At 43.4% G+C, this 18,546-nt stretch overlaps 1 protein-coding gene across 1 annotated transcript in view; it reads left to right on the top strand.

Annotated features, from left to right (window-relative positions):
- Positions 1–18,546, top strand: part of Vat1l (vesicle amine transport 1 like) — a 174,358-nt gene that overhangs the window by 79,630 nt on the left and 76,182 nt on the right. Inside the window, exons 5-7 of the mRNA XM_052167143.1 lie at positions 6,776–6,879; positions 9,020–9,075; positions 14,058–14,252. Coding sequence (XP_052023103.1) covers positions 6,776–6,879; positions 9,020–9,075; positions 14,058–14,252 — 355 coding nt within the window. The remainder of the gene's footprint in view (positions 1–6,775; positions 6,880–9,019; positions 9,076–14,057; positions 14,253–18,546) is intronic.

Below are 18,546 nucleotides of genomic sequence, written 5' to 3'. Positions count from 1 at the left end.
TGCAGAAGGCATCCCACTTCATAGATGAGAAGCCTGAAGCTCAGAGCCAGATTTACTCTCCAAATCTGTGGGCTCCATTTCCCCCCAATTCTTTATGGTTTGCAAGATGACCTGAGGAAACACTTGAGCCATAAGGATGCATCTGTGACCTTGATTTGTTATCACTGGTGTGGCCTGGCACTACTTATTGAACTGTGAACTGCACATTTGAAATGTATTCTCTTTATTACCATCAACTGTGGCTCAATAAGACTGCTTAAAGGTGCCTTTAAAAATCAAACATTTGGTGGAAAGGGTGCACAATATTGTTTAAGACCTTATATTCATGCATTCATGTATTATTTTTTATTATTGATGCCTACAAATATGGTACACAAACAAAATGGTGACCAAGGCACACATGCCTTTGTGTCCTGAAATTTCCAAACTAGTAGTCACAGTCAATGTAATAAGTGATTGCATCAGCTCTTAGTAGAGACATCCAGGGCATTAAGGAGACACACAAAAGCAATATCTGACTGAAAGCCCGAAGCACACATGGGAGCTCGCTTTCAGGTCTTCGCAGATTTGATGATATGGACACTGTCCTTATTTTTCAGGGAGGAGGCAAGTTATAGAAGGTTTGAATACCTTTTACATATCTACACACATTGGGAATTTCAGTGCATGGCCTGCTTCCAAAGTTTAAATCTACCATTTATGATCACTCTTCCAAAGGCAGTAGGGGTGGCTTCCCATACCCCCCAACCCTGCACTTCAGTTAGGGAACCAAGCCATCCAACTTGAAGGCTGTGGCTGTGTGGGATGCTGAGATGACAGGAACAGGCTTGATTGGGGCTTGTCAATCCCAGCACTGGGTACCCCTAAAGTCATTCTGTGGTTGGAGGTCATCCTGTGCAATTGTACTTAATAGATGCAGTTATCTGCTACCTGCCATAGCCTCCAAGTCATGATGATGTGAGCCATCTCTGGACATCACCCAGGCAGGGCTGTGAGCAAACAGCTCTCAATTAAGCACCCTTGGAGTGATTACTGTTGAGGCAGTGAATCTGCTAATTACTCAGATTTGTTTGCTTATTGTGGTGTGTGTGCATGTATCAAAATAACACAGTGACCTGTAAATATGTGTAATTATTGCACATGAAAAGCCAAATTTTATTATATGTATTATTGATTAGTTGATTGGTTGGTTGGTTGGTTGGCTGGTTGGCTTGATGGTTGGTTGGTTGATTGGAGGGCTGAGTGCCTTGGTCTACACATGGATGTAAGACGATAACATGGAAATTTTATTATATATATTATTGATTAGTTGATTGATTGATTGGTTGGTTGGTTGGTTGATGGTTGGTTGGTTGGTTGGAGGGCTGTGTGCCTTGGTCTACACATGGAAGTAAGACAATAACATGGAAATCAGTTTTCTTCTCCCACTGTGTGAATCTCAGGACTCAAACTCAAGGTTTCAGTCTTGATGATTGGCACAATGGATGGACCAAGTCAAAAGACAAGAATAGGAGTCAGGGAGTCAGCTCAGTTCATAAAGTGCTTCTCTGCATGAACAAGAACATCTGAGTTTGACCCCAGCACACACATTAAAAAGTTAGACATGATGGCGTGTGTATGTAATATCAGTGCTGGGAAGATGGAAACAGAATTCCTAGGATTCATTAGCCAGTCAGTGTATCCTGTTCAGGAAGCTCCTGGCCAGTGAGGAGCTCCCCTCTCACAAAACAAAGTGGACAGTCTGAGTAATGAAGCCCAAGGTTAACCTATTGGCCTTCATCCATGTGTGTGCACACAAGAGGAAAATAGAAAATAGGCATGGTGTCTTAGTCAAGGTTTCTATTCCTACACAAACATCATGACCAAGAAGCAAGTTGGGGAGGAAAGGGCTTATTCTGCTTACACTTCCACGTTGCTGTTCATCACCAAAGAAGTCAGGACTGGAACTCAAGCAGGTCAGGAAGCAGGAACTGATGCAGAGGGCATGAGGAATGTTACTGGCTTACTTCCCCTGGCTTCTTCAGCTTGCTTTCTTATAGAACCCAGGACCACCAGCCTAGGGATGACACCACCCACAATGGACCCTTCCACCTTGATTACTAATTGAGAAAATGCCTTACTGCTGAATCTCATGGAGGCATTTCCTCAAAGGAGACTCCTTTCTCTGGAATAACTCCCCCTTGTGTCAAGTTGGCACACATAGCAGCCAGTACGCATAGTGACCAATGACTGTGGAGAAAATCACAGGAGGAAAGGAAACTTGTATTTCAGCTGCCGTGAGCTCAGGAGTTGTCGGGATGTTCTTTAGCATGACTGCAAAGCCTCCAGGGATGACAGGGAGTCACCTGCTTCATGACAGGCTCTAGGAGCTCGTGAGCAAAGCTGAGGAAAAGCCACATGAAGTAGAACCAGATTCAGAGGAAAGAACCCAGCTCCTATTGGAGCGGTCTGCTGCTTGGTCATGGAACTTGAGTCTGCAGATGGAGGTAAAGTCTGAAGCCATGAAGTGTGAGCTCAGAAAAAGCAAGTTGTCCTCTTGCCTTTGGTCATCTCAGTGCCAAGCACAGTGCCTGGCCCACGTAGGTTCTTACTCAAGTACTGGTGATAATTATTAAGAATCAAATTGCTGGGAGAGAATAGGGAGGCAGGCCCAGAGGTGACTTCTGGTAAGAATATTAAGTGCATACAAACTGCCAGTAGTGAACATTTCCTGAGAAGCCTACAGTGCATCGATTCTTAGGATTAGCACTCTGAGAGAAGCCTATATAACGAGCTTGCTTGCTGTGCACCAGATACCATGCCTGGCACATTGGAAGAAGCCTACTATGTGTTGAACATCACGCCCAGCAATTATTATAAGCCTAATGTGCACCAGGCTCCGAGACTAGTCCTCTCCAAGAGAAGTTTACTCTGAGTAAACCAGGTATTGTTCTTAGTACCCTGTGAAAAACCTACTGTGTACCAGACATACTCATATGTAAAAACTAGACATACCAAGCAGTCCATCAAACACTCTATGAGAAGTTTTCTCTGTACCAAATACTAGGCATCCTATGAGAAGCCTAATGTGTATCAGTACTGTGCGCCATACCATATGGGAAGCCTATGATTCCAGGTACTGTGCTCTTAAATAAGCCTAGTATGTGCCAAACGGTCCACTGAAAACCCTACTGTGTGCATGTCAATATGCCTAGCACCTATGAGATGTCTACCGTGTACTAAGCATAGTCTCTGGTACCCTACGGAAAAACTCAGTACTGTGCTCAGCACCCTGAAAGATACCTACTGTGTTCCAGGCATTATGGAACCCTCTAGAAGCTGCTGTTTCCTGGGGACTATGCTCAACACTCTGTAAGAAGTATGTAGGGTGCTGGGTACTCATGCTTAGACATCTGGGATAAGTTTACTAGGGCCAACCATTCTGCGAGAAACCAACTATGCAACAAGTATGTGGAAGTTATGACACAGGCAAGTTCTCAGATCACAAGGAATCTAGAAAAAGAAAGCTCAGCAGAGAGTCAAGAAAACATTTTTTTAAAACAACAACAACAAAAAAAGATGCACTTCCTAGCAGGGTCGAAAGCTTTATATACCAGTAATGGCTCTCAGGGAGCCTCACCCTAGTCAGAGAAATCCCTCCCTTTTCCATTTGGGTAGAGAGACCAGGAGTGGAAACAAAAGAATGAATCGTGATGTCTAGATCAGAAATTCCAAAGCATCTTGCTTCTGAACTAATCCAGAGAGTCCCTGAGCTGGGATTGTTGGTATCTTAAATCTACCAAGACTTGTGACAGCAACAGAACAAGGTAGAGGAACCACATTGGCTTGTCCCTTGGGCCCACTTCTGCTGCTGGAAAATTATGTATGCACAGGCAGTGTGACACCTCTAGAAATGAGGAGATCAGAAAATTGGGTGGGCCTTGAGCTTCTTGGAGCTGACTGGTTCTTCTGGTGATGATCCTGATCCTCTCATGAGAAAAAAAAAGGACACCCAGGGATGCTTTTAATGTGAGCATGGCAGTGGCCAGGCCCATCCTAAAGACATTTCTGGACCTCATACTTTTTTTTGTAAAATGGTGTCTCATGTGAACCATGACTGTCGGCAAATTCTCTAAATAGTCATAGATGACCTTGAACTTCTTCTGATCCTCCTGCCTCCACCTCCCAACTGATGAGACTCTAGAACCATTCTGGTTCTAGAGTCACAGGAGTAGTATGAGGTACAAATGGGATAGACTTGACATTTCTAAGCCTAGGGCATAATAAATGCTCATGAATATGAGTAGAGCACACTCCTGGAAAGGTTAAGAGAATCCAGCCTCCACTCTCATGGCTGTTAGCAGCCCTATCCATTCTGAATATATCTTGAGTTACTGGCTGGTGTAGGGAATGTAAAATCTGTGCGTCTGTGTCCATGCTAGTACTGAGCTGTTTTTATTACCATGGCTCTGTGAAATACTAGGAAACCAGGTGTTGTAATACCCCCAGCATAGTTCACTTTTGCTGAGTTTTACTTCCACTGTTCATGGGTTTTTGCACTCTCATCTTGAAAGTGATTCTTACTATTTCTGTGAAAAATAGTTGAGATGTTAATCAAGATTGCACTGAATGTGTGGGTTGCTTTTGCTAGGATGGCCATGTTCATGGTATTGATACTTCTGACCCATGAGCATAGATGGCCTTTCTATTTTATAGTACCTTTCTGCATTTCTTCCCTTAGTATTTTGAGCTTTTTCATTGTAGAGGTCCTTCATTTCTTTGGATGCATTTGTTCCAAGTTATTTTGGAAGCTGCTTTGAATGGGATTGTGTCCTTAATTTCTTTCTCAGTGTATTCATCTTAGTATATAGAAAGGCCACTGATTTTTAAACATTGACTTTATGTCCCTGCATGTGTTTAAAATGTCTAAGAGTTTTCTGGTAGCATCCTTAGGCTTCCCTTTGTATAGAGTCATATCGTCTTCAAGTAAGGATACTTTGACTCCTTCCTTTCCTATTTGTATCCCATTTATCTCCTTCTCTTGTCTTATTGCTCTAGTTAAGTCTTCAAGCACTATTCTAACATAGGATGAATACAGTAGATACCATTAGCTTGGTCTTGATCATAGTTAGAATGCTTTGAGTTTTTCTTTATTTACCATGAGACTGACAATTGATTTGTTATAGTCTTTATTACATTAAAACATTTCCTTCATCACTAGTTTCTAGAGTTTTTAAGTTGAATTTTATCAAAGGCATTTTCTGCATCTACTGAGATGATCCTTAGGCCATTTCTGTAATGAGTTACACTTATTTATTTACGTGTGTTCAACCATTCTTGTATTTCTAGGATAAAGCCACCTTGGTCATGATGCACATCCTCTTTGATGTGTTTGTGCATTTATTTTTCAAGCATTTTGTTGTGAAATTTGTAACCATCTTCACCAGGAGGATTAGTTCATGATTTTCTTTTTGTGTGTGGCTCTGTCTGGTTTTAAAAAATGCAATTATGAAATACATAAGTAGTGAAATTAGAAACAAAATAGATTACGTGCAGTAACACGGCACTAAAGATAAGTGCCACAACCCTCGTGGGTGGAGACTAGCCAAGTAGAAAGGAGAAAGGATAAAGAGATAGAGGAGATAAAGGAGAAGAGATAGCAAGCATAATATAAGTGATATGAAAACAAACAGGGAATTCTGGGAATGGAAAACTGAAACAGGCATGGGGTGTGCAGGGATAGAGGAGTTGGGAGGGTGATCTAAAAGTTTATGAAAAACTGTACGGAAACCTACAGGCCAGACTAGCAGCCCCATAAACTAGGTGGTAGGGGTGCAGGGTGGTGGTGGAGTTGTGACTCGCTTCAGTACCACGGACAGCACCCTGCCCATCTGCCTCATTCCTTTAAATATGATTGTTGGCTGAGATTGACTGACACGTGGGAAGCCTGAACCAAATATCTTATTTCTTCCCTCACTGCATTTACCCCAGAAAGAAACACATCAACTCTGCTTGACAAAGGAGAGAGCTAAGACTTGGAGAATTTGAGAGCAGTCCTCAATCTGTGGGTCATGACCCCTTTGGCAAACCTCTATGTCCAAAAATATTTACATTACACCTTATAACAGTAGCAAAATTACAGTTATGAAGTAGCAATGAAAAAATTTATGGTTGGGAGGGAGGGTCACCACTACATGAGGAACTGTATTAAAGGATCACAGCATTAAGAGGGTTGAGAACCACTGGGCTAGATAGATTTCTTTCCCTTCTGGCTCCAGTGTCCTCTTCATTATAATCTAGGATGGTCCTTGAAAGAGGTATTTTTCTGCCTCCTACTCTGTAAAATGCTTCTACAAACAGTACCTAAGTCACAGTAATTCAATGGAAGACTTTTTTTCAGTAGTTGGTGTTCATAGGCATATTTCAGATGTTGGGTTTGACCTCTTTCTGAGGGCATAGAAATTCTCCTGTAATGTCAGAGACAGGGGACAGTGTCAAGGTAGCCACATCATCATGAGATTAAACCATTGGCATGCCACAATGTACTGCAGTGCTGGGCGACACCAGGTATCAGGTTAAATGAATTCAACACTATTCAACTTGAGATATTTTCAGCTTCCGGAGAACTTAGGAGACAGCATCTGCAGTGAGTGAAGGATGTTATTAGTGAGGAGGGTGGTGCTGGACTGCTCTGTGTTTGTATTCTGGAAATCAGTTGGTGTGACATGGAAAGGAAAGATGCACAAGTTTGGTTCCTGGCAGGCTACATCACATTGCCTTGTCTCTTGCTGTGCAGGATCTCAGCTGAAGGCGTGGACATTGTTTTGGATTGCCTGTGTGGGGACAACACTGGCAAGGGGCTCAGTCTCCTCAAACCTCTGGGGACCTACATTTTATATGGTGAGTGTGTGCATCCTAGGACAGGATCAACAAGAGCAGAAAGTACCCCACTGTGCTTTCCACACTTTGCAGGATGAAAGACATTGATATACTAGGAATTGGGCAAACAGGATTGTTTAACTTTTTAGTACATGTATTATGTTGATATTATTGATATTATTACCATAAATTATGAAACTAACTTCTTTGTCTATAGCTCTATTCCCTACACCATTATTTTTTAAATGTTTTAGTTTTGTTTTATTTTGTTTTGTTCTGTTTGAGTAATGGTTTCACTATTTACTTCATGATGGCCTTGCATTCATAATACCTCTGTCTCAACCTGTTGAGTGACAGGAATACAAGCATAAGCCACCATGCCTGGCCACATCTATTATGCTCTTGAGTGTTCAGGAAAGTTATGAAAAAGAAGCAAATTTTTTACAGCAAAATTAAACTAGCACCTGACTAATCCTATCTGTCCTCCTCCTCCTCCTCCTCCTCCTCCTCCTCCTCCTCCTCCTCCTCCTCCTCTTCCTCCCTTTCTCTCTCTCTCTCTCTCTCTCTCTCTCTCTCTCTCTCTCTCTCTCTCTCACACACACACACACACACACAGTAATTTAAACATTGGTGTCCACAGATTCTGAAAGGTGTGTATAAAATATTGAAGTATCTGCTGTTTGAGATTCCTAAAACCCATGTGCCAGGTTCTTGTAATATAAATTGAGCCTTAATTCTGAGTAGTTCAGAAAGAAAAAAAGAATTTAACTCTTTTTATAAAAGATATATTTGATGGTTATAAATATCTTATCATCATCAAATCATTATTGCAAAGACTTGAGCTCTTTAAGCAGGTGGGCAACATTCCTTTGCAGATGTATTCTGGTCATTTCTATCCTGGCCACGGATTTCCTAAAAAGCAAATAATTGATTAATATTATTGATGTGAACCCACAAGGGCCAGTACTATTTTAAGGACAGTGTTTATGACTAATGGGCAGATAGACAATTTATTCATTGTCTTCTCATTAGCCAAGAGTTTTATTTTTGCCTCAATTCCATGATGACATTTGGGTGACCTTCAATTTGATTGTCTCACAATTTTCCAAGTTGATTGGATACATTGATCAGTTATACATTGATTACTTGGGTACAATGTAATGGAAGCCTTTGTACTACAATCTTTGGATCCTTGGAAGTCATCTCCCCATCAAAGGTAAAGGAATGGTTTACTGATTGAATAGTAGTTTACCCAGATTGAATGATCAATGTGCAATTTCTTAAAGTCTGTGACCTTTCTCTAAGAAAAACTTATACTTCCAAGCACCTGATGACAAGCAGAAAGGCTATGGAATTGGGGGGGGGCAGTGTAGTGGGATATTCTCTATTCACTTCCACCCTTTCCCAACTGAGAACCCCCAAAGGGGGCCATTTCTCCCTGAGCATCTCAGCTTATCTTTCTCAATATTACCCCTATTTGTCATCTGAATGTCACCCGGCCCCATTGTCAACACTCACTTTCCAATATTCCTTTGATTTAAAGTTTTAGGTTTAATTTTTTTAAGCTTTCTGCCTGGACCCCTTTTGAGCTGACAAATCATCACCTCCCATCCCCTGGACCTCTGAGCTTAGGATCTCTCCTCTACCTTCTCTGTAACTTTCTCCTGTCCATCCATGTTTTCCTCCTACCCTTCAATACCCAGCCCACGTCAGAGTCCTAACCCTCTCACTTGCTAGAAAATCAAATTTGGATCTATATAGAACCTCCCTGCAGAAGTTCACTTACTTTCAATAGACAGAATGAAGGTGTTTGCGGGACTTTCAGGGAGTGGGGGGGGCTAGAAAAGGGAAATCATTTGAAATGTAAATAAATTATATCGAATAAAAAAAAAAAACATTGGGCAAATCACCTACTGCTTCATGCCTGGTTTTCCAAAGGAATAAATCAGCTACCAAGCAAAAGGTCTCTTCCTCTAAGAGTTGATGATAGTTAGCCACATGTTCTACTTTGTGCCCCACACCAGCACCTCTACTTTTTCCAAGACAAGATGTGTTGTTCTTAAGCTTTTGTAAAGAAGTGAAAAACTGCCACTCTTCTTGCATAATATGATATCTTGATTTTCATGAACAATTACTTAACTTGGGAATTTTTCATTCACAGGCTCATCCAACATGGTAACTGGAGAGACCAAGAGTTTCTTTAGTTTTGCAAAGTCAGTAAGTATCTGTGCCTGTCTACTAGCTGGTGATTAACAGTGATTTGCATGTTACGAACTCCATCTAAAGACATTGGTAGGTGGGTGGTGGCAGTACTTGCCTTTAATCCCAGTACTTGGGAGGCAAAAACAGGTAGATCTCTGAGTTCAAGGCCAGCCTGGTTTATAGAAGGAGTTCCAGGACATTCAGGGTTACACAGAAAAACCCTGTCTAAAAAATGAAGACATTGGTCAGTTGCTGGTCTGTCGTCTGCATCATGCATTTCCAATAAATGGAAAGACTCTACCCTGTTCATTCCCTGCTAACTGCAGGCAGGCAGGCAGTACCAGGACTTGAGAAGTAGTGTCAATGAAACTTTAGGAAGCTTCCTTTTTATTTCAGTAGGGATTGGTTCAACCATCTGTCAAAAGTGAGCTTAGAGTTGCTGTACTGTGGTTCCTCCAGAGAGTAGACAGTTTTTTATCCTGACTGTTAGCATTCTGTCTAAACTCCACCCCACAGTTACCTGGCAGCAGCCAGGTAGGCCTGGCCCACTAGCAAAGGCGCTGCTTGTTCCCCCCCCCCTTATTCTTTGCTTGTTTACTCTTGTTCTCTTGCTCTTCCTCTCCGCTTCCCATGCCTTTCCCCCACCCCTCTCTCCACATGCTCATGGCCATGATCGACCTCTACTTCTCTACTCTCTCTCTCTCTCTCACTTTGTCCTTTTCTGCCTCTACTACCCTCTTATCCCATCCCCATGCTCTGAATAGACTCTATTCTATACTATACCGCCATGTAGCTGGTCCCTCAATGGGAAAGAATGCCTTGTCATGGGCCCACCGAGGCACCCCTTTCCCCCATACCTGACTACACATCCATAGAGCATATGCCCCTCACCCTTTATCTTTTTATAGACACATCATATGGTGCCAGGTAACTGTGGGGGTGGAGTTTAGACAGAATACTAACACTGACCATTTTCTGGCTGGGATTCTGGGGCCACAGTAGAGTTCTTTGCCCCCATCCTCCTGTGTTAGAGATGGGAATAGGATATGAGCTCTGAGTATTTAGTCACTTCATCTGCCATTAAGGAGCACTCGCCCCCACTGCACCTGCTCTCATGGATATTCCCATGCAGAGATATCCATATATGTTAGAACTGAGCTAACTTGGGGCTGGACTTTTATTTTTACCCCCACCTACTAGAGCAAGGCGCTACTGTTTCTCACTAGTGTCAGTTTCTGTCTCTATGCTCCTCATCTCTAGTGCAACCAGTGCACCATATAAGTGTTGTGAACATCTTCTTCCCTGGAGGGATGTAAACAACATTCCTCTCCTCATTTGGTCCTGGCCTCAAGGCAAAGTATGATTCCACCAGAGTTCACCCCAGAGAGTCACTGAGATTATTGCCCTTACCCATGGAGGATGGGTAAGGAGTTCCCGGCAGGAGTGTAGGTGACCCTAAAGCAACTGCACTGGGAACTCCACACCCACTGTAGGTGATGGCTTCTTCATAGCCGGATAAATGGACCCTTCCTTCAATCTCCCCAGCTTATGTTCCTCTTGTACCTCCTGAGATTGCTAAGCATCACGCAACTAGGGCAGAATTGCTTTACAACTGGCTGGAAGAAGCATTTGGAATCTCAGGTGAGGGTCTAATAATGATCCTCTCTACCCTCTCCTTCTCTGAGGAGATGTCAACAGTCAACAAGCCTACTTGGGCACAAGCACAGGCCCTTTGATGAGTATGGGAGCTGTTTTGCTCTGAGGACCATAGTCTATAACAATAGCCATCACTACGTGGGCATTTTCTGAGCATCTACTGTGGGTAGCATTCGAAGACATCAAGGTCTCACAGTGCGTGAGACAAAGGCATACAGAACCCTTGTGACTCTACACTCTAATAAGCAGAGAGGCCCAACAATAAAGGAAGGTGTTAATAGCCTAATTGTGAATGCCTGGCCAACCTCAAAGGGGAATAGAACAGGATTCTGGAATGGAAGAAGGCAGGATAGAGGGGAGGGATGGTGAATAAGGTAGTCAGAGAGCCAGGGAGAGGACATAAGAATTTGCTGTCTATATATCATGATGGAGTTGTATTGGTCATATTTAGATAGTTTTTCCATCTCGGCTAACCCAATCTAGAAACTCCCCACATACATGCCTAGAAATTTGTCTCCAAGATGTTTTTGGAGGCTGTCCAGTTGACGGTATTAAACATACCAGGAGTATTTATATGTTCTTCATGCTGACACTGACTGCTCAAATTTTACTGCCCTCAAATATCTGCCATCAGGGAATGGCAGTATTCCTTCTATATGTGGATCAAGATTTAAAGGATTCTTCTTTGCATTTTTTGCACAAGGGATTTTAATAAAAGTGTAGGTCGAGAATCATTTGAACACCAGGGCTCATAGGAGAAAGGGTAGAGCCTTGTGGTGGATGCTATCATCCGCCTGTCCCTGAAGACAGGCTCTGTTGCACTCATGGCTGTCTTGTTGCTGTGGATACAATTTGCATGGTGCTGAAAGACTTCTCTGAGAAATCATGCTGGGCCCAAATTATATACAACTAACGGGAAGAAGTGTTTCCCCCTCTTCTCGCCCTTAATGCCCAATCTCAACACACAGTGCTAATGAAATAATTACAGTGTGCCTGTGCTCGGGGAAGGTATTTATAACAACACAGCCTGTATAGAAACGCAGATTCCTCTTCCCCAAATGAGTACCATTACTCTCTGGAGCTGAAGGTCATGAATAAAAGCTATTCCCTATCAGAGGCTGGTCTGCGCAGGCTGATTGGTTAGAAGTAAATTGAAGAAAAGATTTTCTGAGAAGTGCAGTGATGGCTTTGCTCCAGGAGGAGAATTCTCTGCAACCAAGAAAGGCACAATTAGAATCATATAGCGAGTTCTAACTCTGCTATCTTAATTATCTTCCATCTTCAGATTTCAGCAGGATGAATACTTCGTGCTTTGTCAGACTCGGCCAGTTACTCTTGGGCCATTCTGATGAAGTTAACATTTAGAGAGCAAAGTGACTCCAAATTCCTGGCTCCTGCTCAGTAAATCTACAAATGACTTTCAGATTAAGACGACAATTAAATCTGCTCATGTTTATGGTGTGAGTGGTATACACCCTGCCGCCATGGAATATATCTTGGCATGAGCACATTTACACTGCACAACAATCTCCTTTTCCCCAAGGTATGGTAAGGAAGCTGAACAGAGAGGTTAGGTAGGTTGCCTAGATTTACACAGCTATCAAATGACACTCAGCTCTAGAAATTTTTAAAAAAAAGAAGATTTTGAGTACGTTAATGTGTGTGTGTGTGTGTGTGTGTGTGTGTGTACATGTGTGTACACCTAGCATGGCATACATGAAAAAGTCAGAGGACAACTCACAGGAGTCAGTTCTCTGCTTTTACCATGTAAGGTCGCAAGGTTCCAACTCAGGTTGTCAGGTCTTGTGGCAAGTGCCTTTACCAACTAGGCCATCTCCAGAGCTCTTAATCACAGCTGAGCAGTAACCACAGCCACATCTGGCATGCATGACACAAACATGCACTGAGGTCCTACCATTGTGCAGGTATCAAGCTTAATCATGGGACTCGTGGTTTTGAACTCTTGGGTTGGAATTCTTCGGTGAAACAGATTTAACAGAGCTGGGTGTGGAGCAGCTCAAAAAGAGCTGTTCTTTTGACCATGAACTTCCTACCTCATATCAGAGGGTGAACCTACATGACAGCCATTTATGTAGTCTCATCCTCCTAGCTTTATCACCCCATGAAATGCCATCCTAACTTGCCCTCCCTTTCAATCTACCTGCCCCATAGTCTTGCCATTTATCTACCCCAACTTGCCTTATTAAAGGGGAGATGGAGGGTCTTGTGCTCAGCGGATACTCACCTCATGCCCTCAATACTTGATCACTCTGTAAACTTCTCTGTGTTGTGAATCTTTCATCATCCCCAAAACCATTCCCAGAGCCAAAGGCTTTACACTGTATCCTCCTGGAAAACACCAGGGAGTGTCTCGCTTCATTCAAGTCAGCTGAAAAGGACAAAGTTCAGAGAAGAATAATGAGGAGTGAGGTATATACACATAGGATCAACTCTAGAGTCAACGGTCTTAATCACACGCTTCCTCTTGTCAACCTGTGGCCTCGAACAGACTGAGGAACCTTTATCCAAATGAATAGGGGCAAGAAGAGCTTCAGAATTTTGACTGGTGTCAGGGGTTCTTATTTGCATGTAAGTCATAAAATATGACTCTTATAATGTGGACGGGGGACATGTGTGTATCTGTATGTCTGTGTATCTGTCTATCTGTGTGTCTCTGTATGTTAAGACAGGTTCTGTTGTAGCCCAGGCTGTTATAAAACTCATTATTTAGTTGAAAATAACCTTGGACTTCTGATCCTCCTGCCTGTACCTCCTAAATTCTGGGATGACAAGCATGCACCTCCACACTGCTCCTTCAACATGACTCTAGGATTTGAACCCAGAATTTTGTGTGTACTAAGCAAATACTGCCCCAACTGAGCCACATTCCCAGCATAGACAGTATTTTAGCATCCCTTCATGGTATCATGTTAGCATTCAGAAGATTTGGTGTTCTCTCTCTCTCTCTCTCTCTCTCTCTCTCTCTCTCTCTCTCTCTCTCTCTCTCTCCCTCCCTCCCTCTCCCCCTCCCTCCCTCCCTCCCTTCCCTACTTCCCTACTTCCCTCCCTCCATTCTTCCATCTTTTCTTCCCTCCTTTCCTCTCTCCAAGCTATATCCCTTTCACAGTATTTCTGTCTAGGATATCCTGTGTACCAATGCAGTGGTTTCAGAAATAGATGCTTAAAAAATATATCACAAAGATTGCTTGCCGGTTCGTTTGACTCTACCCAGTTTCAAACTTTGCTTCCCTGGGGTAGATGATGTCTTCATGTCATGGGTGATGTTGCATGACATCACCCCATCTTGCAACGTTGTAACCTAGAGCCTTCTCTCACTGCAGTGGTGGCAGGTGGAGAAAGTGAACCCCATCAAGCTGTATGAAGAAAACAAAGTCATTGCGGGATTCTCGCTCCTTAATCTGCTCTTCAAGCAGGGCCGCTCAGGCCTCATCCGAGGGGTGGTAGAGAAGCTCCTAGGGCTGTACAACCAGAAGAAGATCAAGCCAGTGGTGGATTCTTTATGGGCCCTGGAGGAGGTAAGCGAGCAACCTTTTGAGTTTGTTTCTAGGAGCTTCGAGCATTCAGGACCATCTTTTTTTTTTAAACCATTTTTATTTCTCCAGATTCGTTTGAAACCAAAGTCCTAGAGTAGGTGAGCCCAACCTCTGATGTCATAATTCAGCATTGTCACTGTACCGAGTTCACACTCAAGAAACACACAGTTGAGCAGCAAGAAAATAGTTCACACATGCCCCCAAAATCTCACATCATTTCAAATGAGCTCATGGTTTTCTTTTGGACTACATTCATAGCTATCCATAGCCACACGTGGCCCACAGGTTTGGCACATCTGGATCATGGTGCTTTAAGTTTCACGGATCATCTCAAGTTCCCAAGAGGTTTTCAAACCATGCAGCTCTCGCATTTATACATGAACCCTTTCTTTTCAGGTAAGACACCAAATGTGAATGGATACTCCCAGTTCACCTTGATTATAGAAGGGTGTGGTTCTTGTTAGAATGTCATGCCTATTGTGACTCTGTGGATACAGAAGAGATCGAGCTCAAAGTAGCTCACAAGTGAGAATGATTTATACATAGCCACTGGATATGCTTTATGTTCCTTTGAGACCTTGTCAGTGGACACAGTGGACGCTAATTCTGTTGGGTCTGGCGTTGGACTGACTTTGGGTTTTTGTTGTGACTGGTGTTGATGATGACAATGAATCTGCCAAAGGTTCTAGTATTTGAACACCTTCTTGAACCATGAACAAACTAAGCTTCAAGGATGCTAAAGCAGGAACTGGTTGGATTGGTTTGTATGGTACCCAAGGAGGAAGGCAGTTAGTCTTCCAGTCTGGAAATCCTTCAGGATAAGAGAAGTGTAGAGTGTATACAAAGTCAGCCATGGCAGCTCTTTGTGAGGAGAAGGCAAACATGTGGTCTGGGTTTGGGGTGACATGTCAGATCTCCCTCTGTTGTGAGATCTAGAAAAATGCTTAAGGTGGCATGAGCTGTATTATTGGCTTCTTTTTCATTGTTTTCATGGATGAGGTGCCTTAGGGAACAAGTAATTTAGTTGATGATGGTATGGGTTTGTGTATCTAGAGCTTGTGTGAGCGCATACACAAAAGTATGGTGTGTGTGTGTGTGTGTGTGTGTGTGTGTGTAGAGGTGTTGCTGTTTGTCTGATAGATTTGAATGAGAGACAATCATGCCAACAGATTACCTTGTCCAAGACCAGTGAACTTAAATTATACCCATACATGTCATTCTAATATTGAGGTATAATGGGCAGCTTTTAAAAAAGAACAGCCACCCAAAGGCCTTGTTTGTTGTAATAACTGAAATAAGCATTCGGTACAAGACATTCCTAAATCAGCCCAGAATAAGTAAGAACAAAGGGCACGTCCATATTCCAGAGAAGGATAATACAGTTAAGGTTCCGGCTTCCTTCCTTTTTGTCTTTTATCTATTGCAGATGCTTATTGTGATTTAATTTATTCCTGAAGTAAATCAGACAATAATGTATTCTTTGTCCTGGGTAATTGCCAGAATGGTTAGCCTCTTGTCATCATTTTATTGAAAATCTTTTCAGATTAATGAATCAGATATCTGTACAGTGTTCAGTGTGGCATGCCAGGGAAAGACAGGAATAATCAAGGCCAGCTCTCATCCACGTGGCACAGAAAAGATTTAGGTTTAGACCTAGTGTCCAAAGTGACCCAACAAATCTGGTAGCTTGTGAGGGTTAAGGTCTGAGAGGTGGTCCAGATGGCCCCAGGAGTTCTCCTGGTGTTTGACACTATTCCTTGCTCACAGCAATAATACAGTCTCTAAATACCTACTGAGTAATTAGTTTGTGTTTGGTTTGGGGGCAGATGCCAAAGATACAGTGAAGAATAGGGTGATGATATCCCTGGGCTTTCTAGAGTTTATATTCAAAGGAGGGTGAAGAAACAGAAAATACTGAAGTAGCAAAGACACATGGAAAATGGCTGCTTGTAATAAGCTCTTAGAAGGGAGGTGCATGCTGGCTGTGTTCTCCTCACCATGACCACCTGAACTGAAAGCATCCCTTTGGTTCACAATGTCAGACGCTTCCAATCTCTCATGGAGGGGAAGGCATGGCAGATCATGCTCTCAACTCAGAGCATAGTGGTGGAAGAATGAGGCTAGTCGTGAATGATAAGGAAGCAGAGAACAATGCTAGAGCCAGAGATCCCTGCTTAGTGACCTGTAACTACCAGATGGACCTAGCCTCCTAAGTAGCATCATTAACCTCTAAGTAAATTTCTGAAATATGAACATGTGGGGCGCATTTCAGATTCAAGCAATAACAGGAATAAATCAGGTGGGGGCACTTAGTTCTCATGTAGAAGTGATTCCTAAACTCTTACACATCATTGCCTAAGAACATTTTCCCCTTCATAAAATTTTAATGTGTGTGTGTGTGTGTGTGTGTGTGTGTGTGTGTGTGTGTGGTGTATATGTATTTGTGTTTTAGTGCCCTTTCTCTCTTTGGAGCAATATGATGTCCAGTGGACATACCCACTGCCAGAGCGGCTCAAACAAATGAGGGTCTCTTGAAGTAACATTCTTTGAGAAGGTGCTTGAAGGAGGTAAAAACCTTACCCAAAAGAATTTCAGAGCAAGACAGAGAGATGAGAACAGAACATCTTGGATAGTTGCACAGGTAAAATATTCTAAGTCAAGAAGAGATGGTGCAGAAAGAGCCTAAACAGGACAGCAAGGATGGGCCAGACAGAAACTTGCCTTAACTCCCAGTACCTACAGGGTCAAGGTAAAGAGGGTATGCTTACTGGTCCTCAAGGTGTGATCTGCTTAGGAGGAACTGCAGTTGCTAGTCAGGGTCCTGGTCAATGATGCAAACCACAAGAGCTTGGTGAAACTGAGGAATGGGAAAGACAAGATGAACTGAAGGCCAGCAAGCCTAGTTGGTAGCTGTGCTTCCATGAATGGGGTCTAGGAAATGACAACTGGACTTGCTATGACTTTCACCATTAGGGTACTGCTGCATCTGAGTGCATGCTGGAGTAACATCAGGACTTGATGGAAGACTGAATTCATCTGGTTTGCTGGGCAAAGAAACTTAGCTCTAGCACTAACCCGGCAGCAGGAAAGCCATGGCAGGCAGCTCTCTCAACTGAGCTATATGTGAACTTGGGGCTTAGAAAGTCTGGGACTTGACCTTGAGTTCCCAGATTTCCTTCCATGCCCAGATCCAATTCTATTTGTCTGAGCTGTAAAGACTCCTCTGTGGTGGTTTGAACAGTAATGACTGCCATATGGGCCTATATTTGAATGCTTTGTCACCAGGGAATGGCACTATTTGAAAAGATTAGAAGGATTAGGAGGTGAGGCCTTGTTGGAGGAAGTGTGTTGCCCAAGGTGGGCTTTGAGGTTTCAAAAGTCAATACCTGGCCTAGGTCTAGATCTTGGTCTCGGTCTCAATCTTGGTCTCGGTCTCGGTCTCCCTCTCCCTCTCCCTCTCCCTCTCCCTCTCCCTCTCCCTCTCCCTCTCCCTCTCCCTCTCCCTCTCCCTCTCCCTCTCCCTCTCCCTCTCCCTCTCCCTCTCCCTCTCCCCTCCCTCTCCCCTCCCCTCTCCCTCTCCCCTCCCCTCTCTCTCTCCCTCCCTCTCCCCTCCCCTCTCCCTCTCCCTCCCTCTCCTCTTCTCCTTTCTCCACCCCCTCTCCCTCCCCCTGCTTCTCCTCCTCCCCCTCTCCCTTTCCCTCTTTCCTTCTCTCTTCCTCTGTCTCTCTGTGTGTCTCTGTCCCATCTCTCTGCGTGTCTTTCTCTCTGTGTCTCTGTTCTCTCTCTCTCTCTCTCTCTCTCTCTGCCTAAAGATCAGGATACAGTTCTCAGCTACTGCTCCAGCACCTGCTGAGATGCTATCATACTCCCCACCCAGATAATAATGGACTAAACCTCTGAAACTGTAACCAAGCCCCAAGTAATACTTTCTAAGAGTGGCCTTGGTCACGGTGTCTCTTTATAGCAATAGAACAGTAACCATGACATCCTCACTTCCACCCCACTCCCTCCTGAGTATACACACACACACACACACACACACACACACAGAGAGAGAGAGAGAGAGAGAGAGAGAGAGAGAGAGAGAGAGACAGAGAGAGAGGGAGAGAGAGAGAGACAGAGAGAGACAGAGAGAGAGAACCTCAAAACCAGTCAAAATCTCTGTCTTCTCAAGATAAGTCCTGCTCCACTGTATTGCCAACCATTTTCGCGAGCTCCACGCATCCACCATGCTGTTCTTCCTTCACTTCAGTAGCTTCTAGTCTTCCAGTCTTTA

Source organism: Apodemus sylvaticus, chromosome 21 (assembly GCF_947179515.1).
Source record: "Apodemus sylvaticus chromosome 21, mApoSyl1.1, whole genome shotgun sequence".
NCBI lineage: Eukaryota > Metazoa > Chordata > Mammalia > Rodentia > Muridae > Apodemus > Apodemus sylvaticus.
This window is presented reverse-complemented; position numbering and strand designations above follow the sequence as displayed.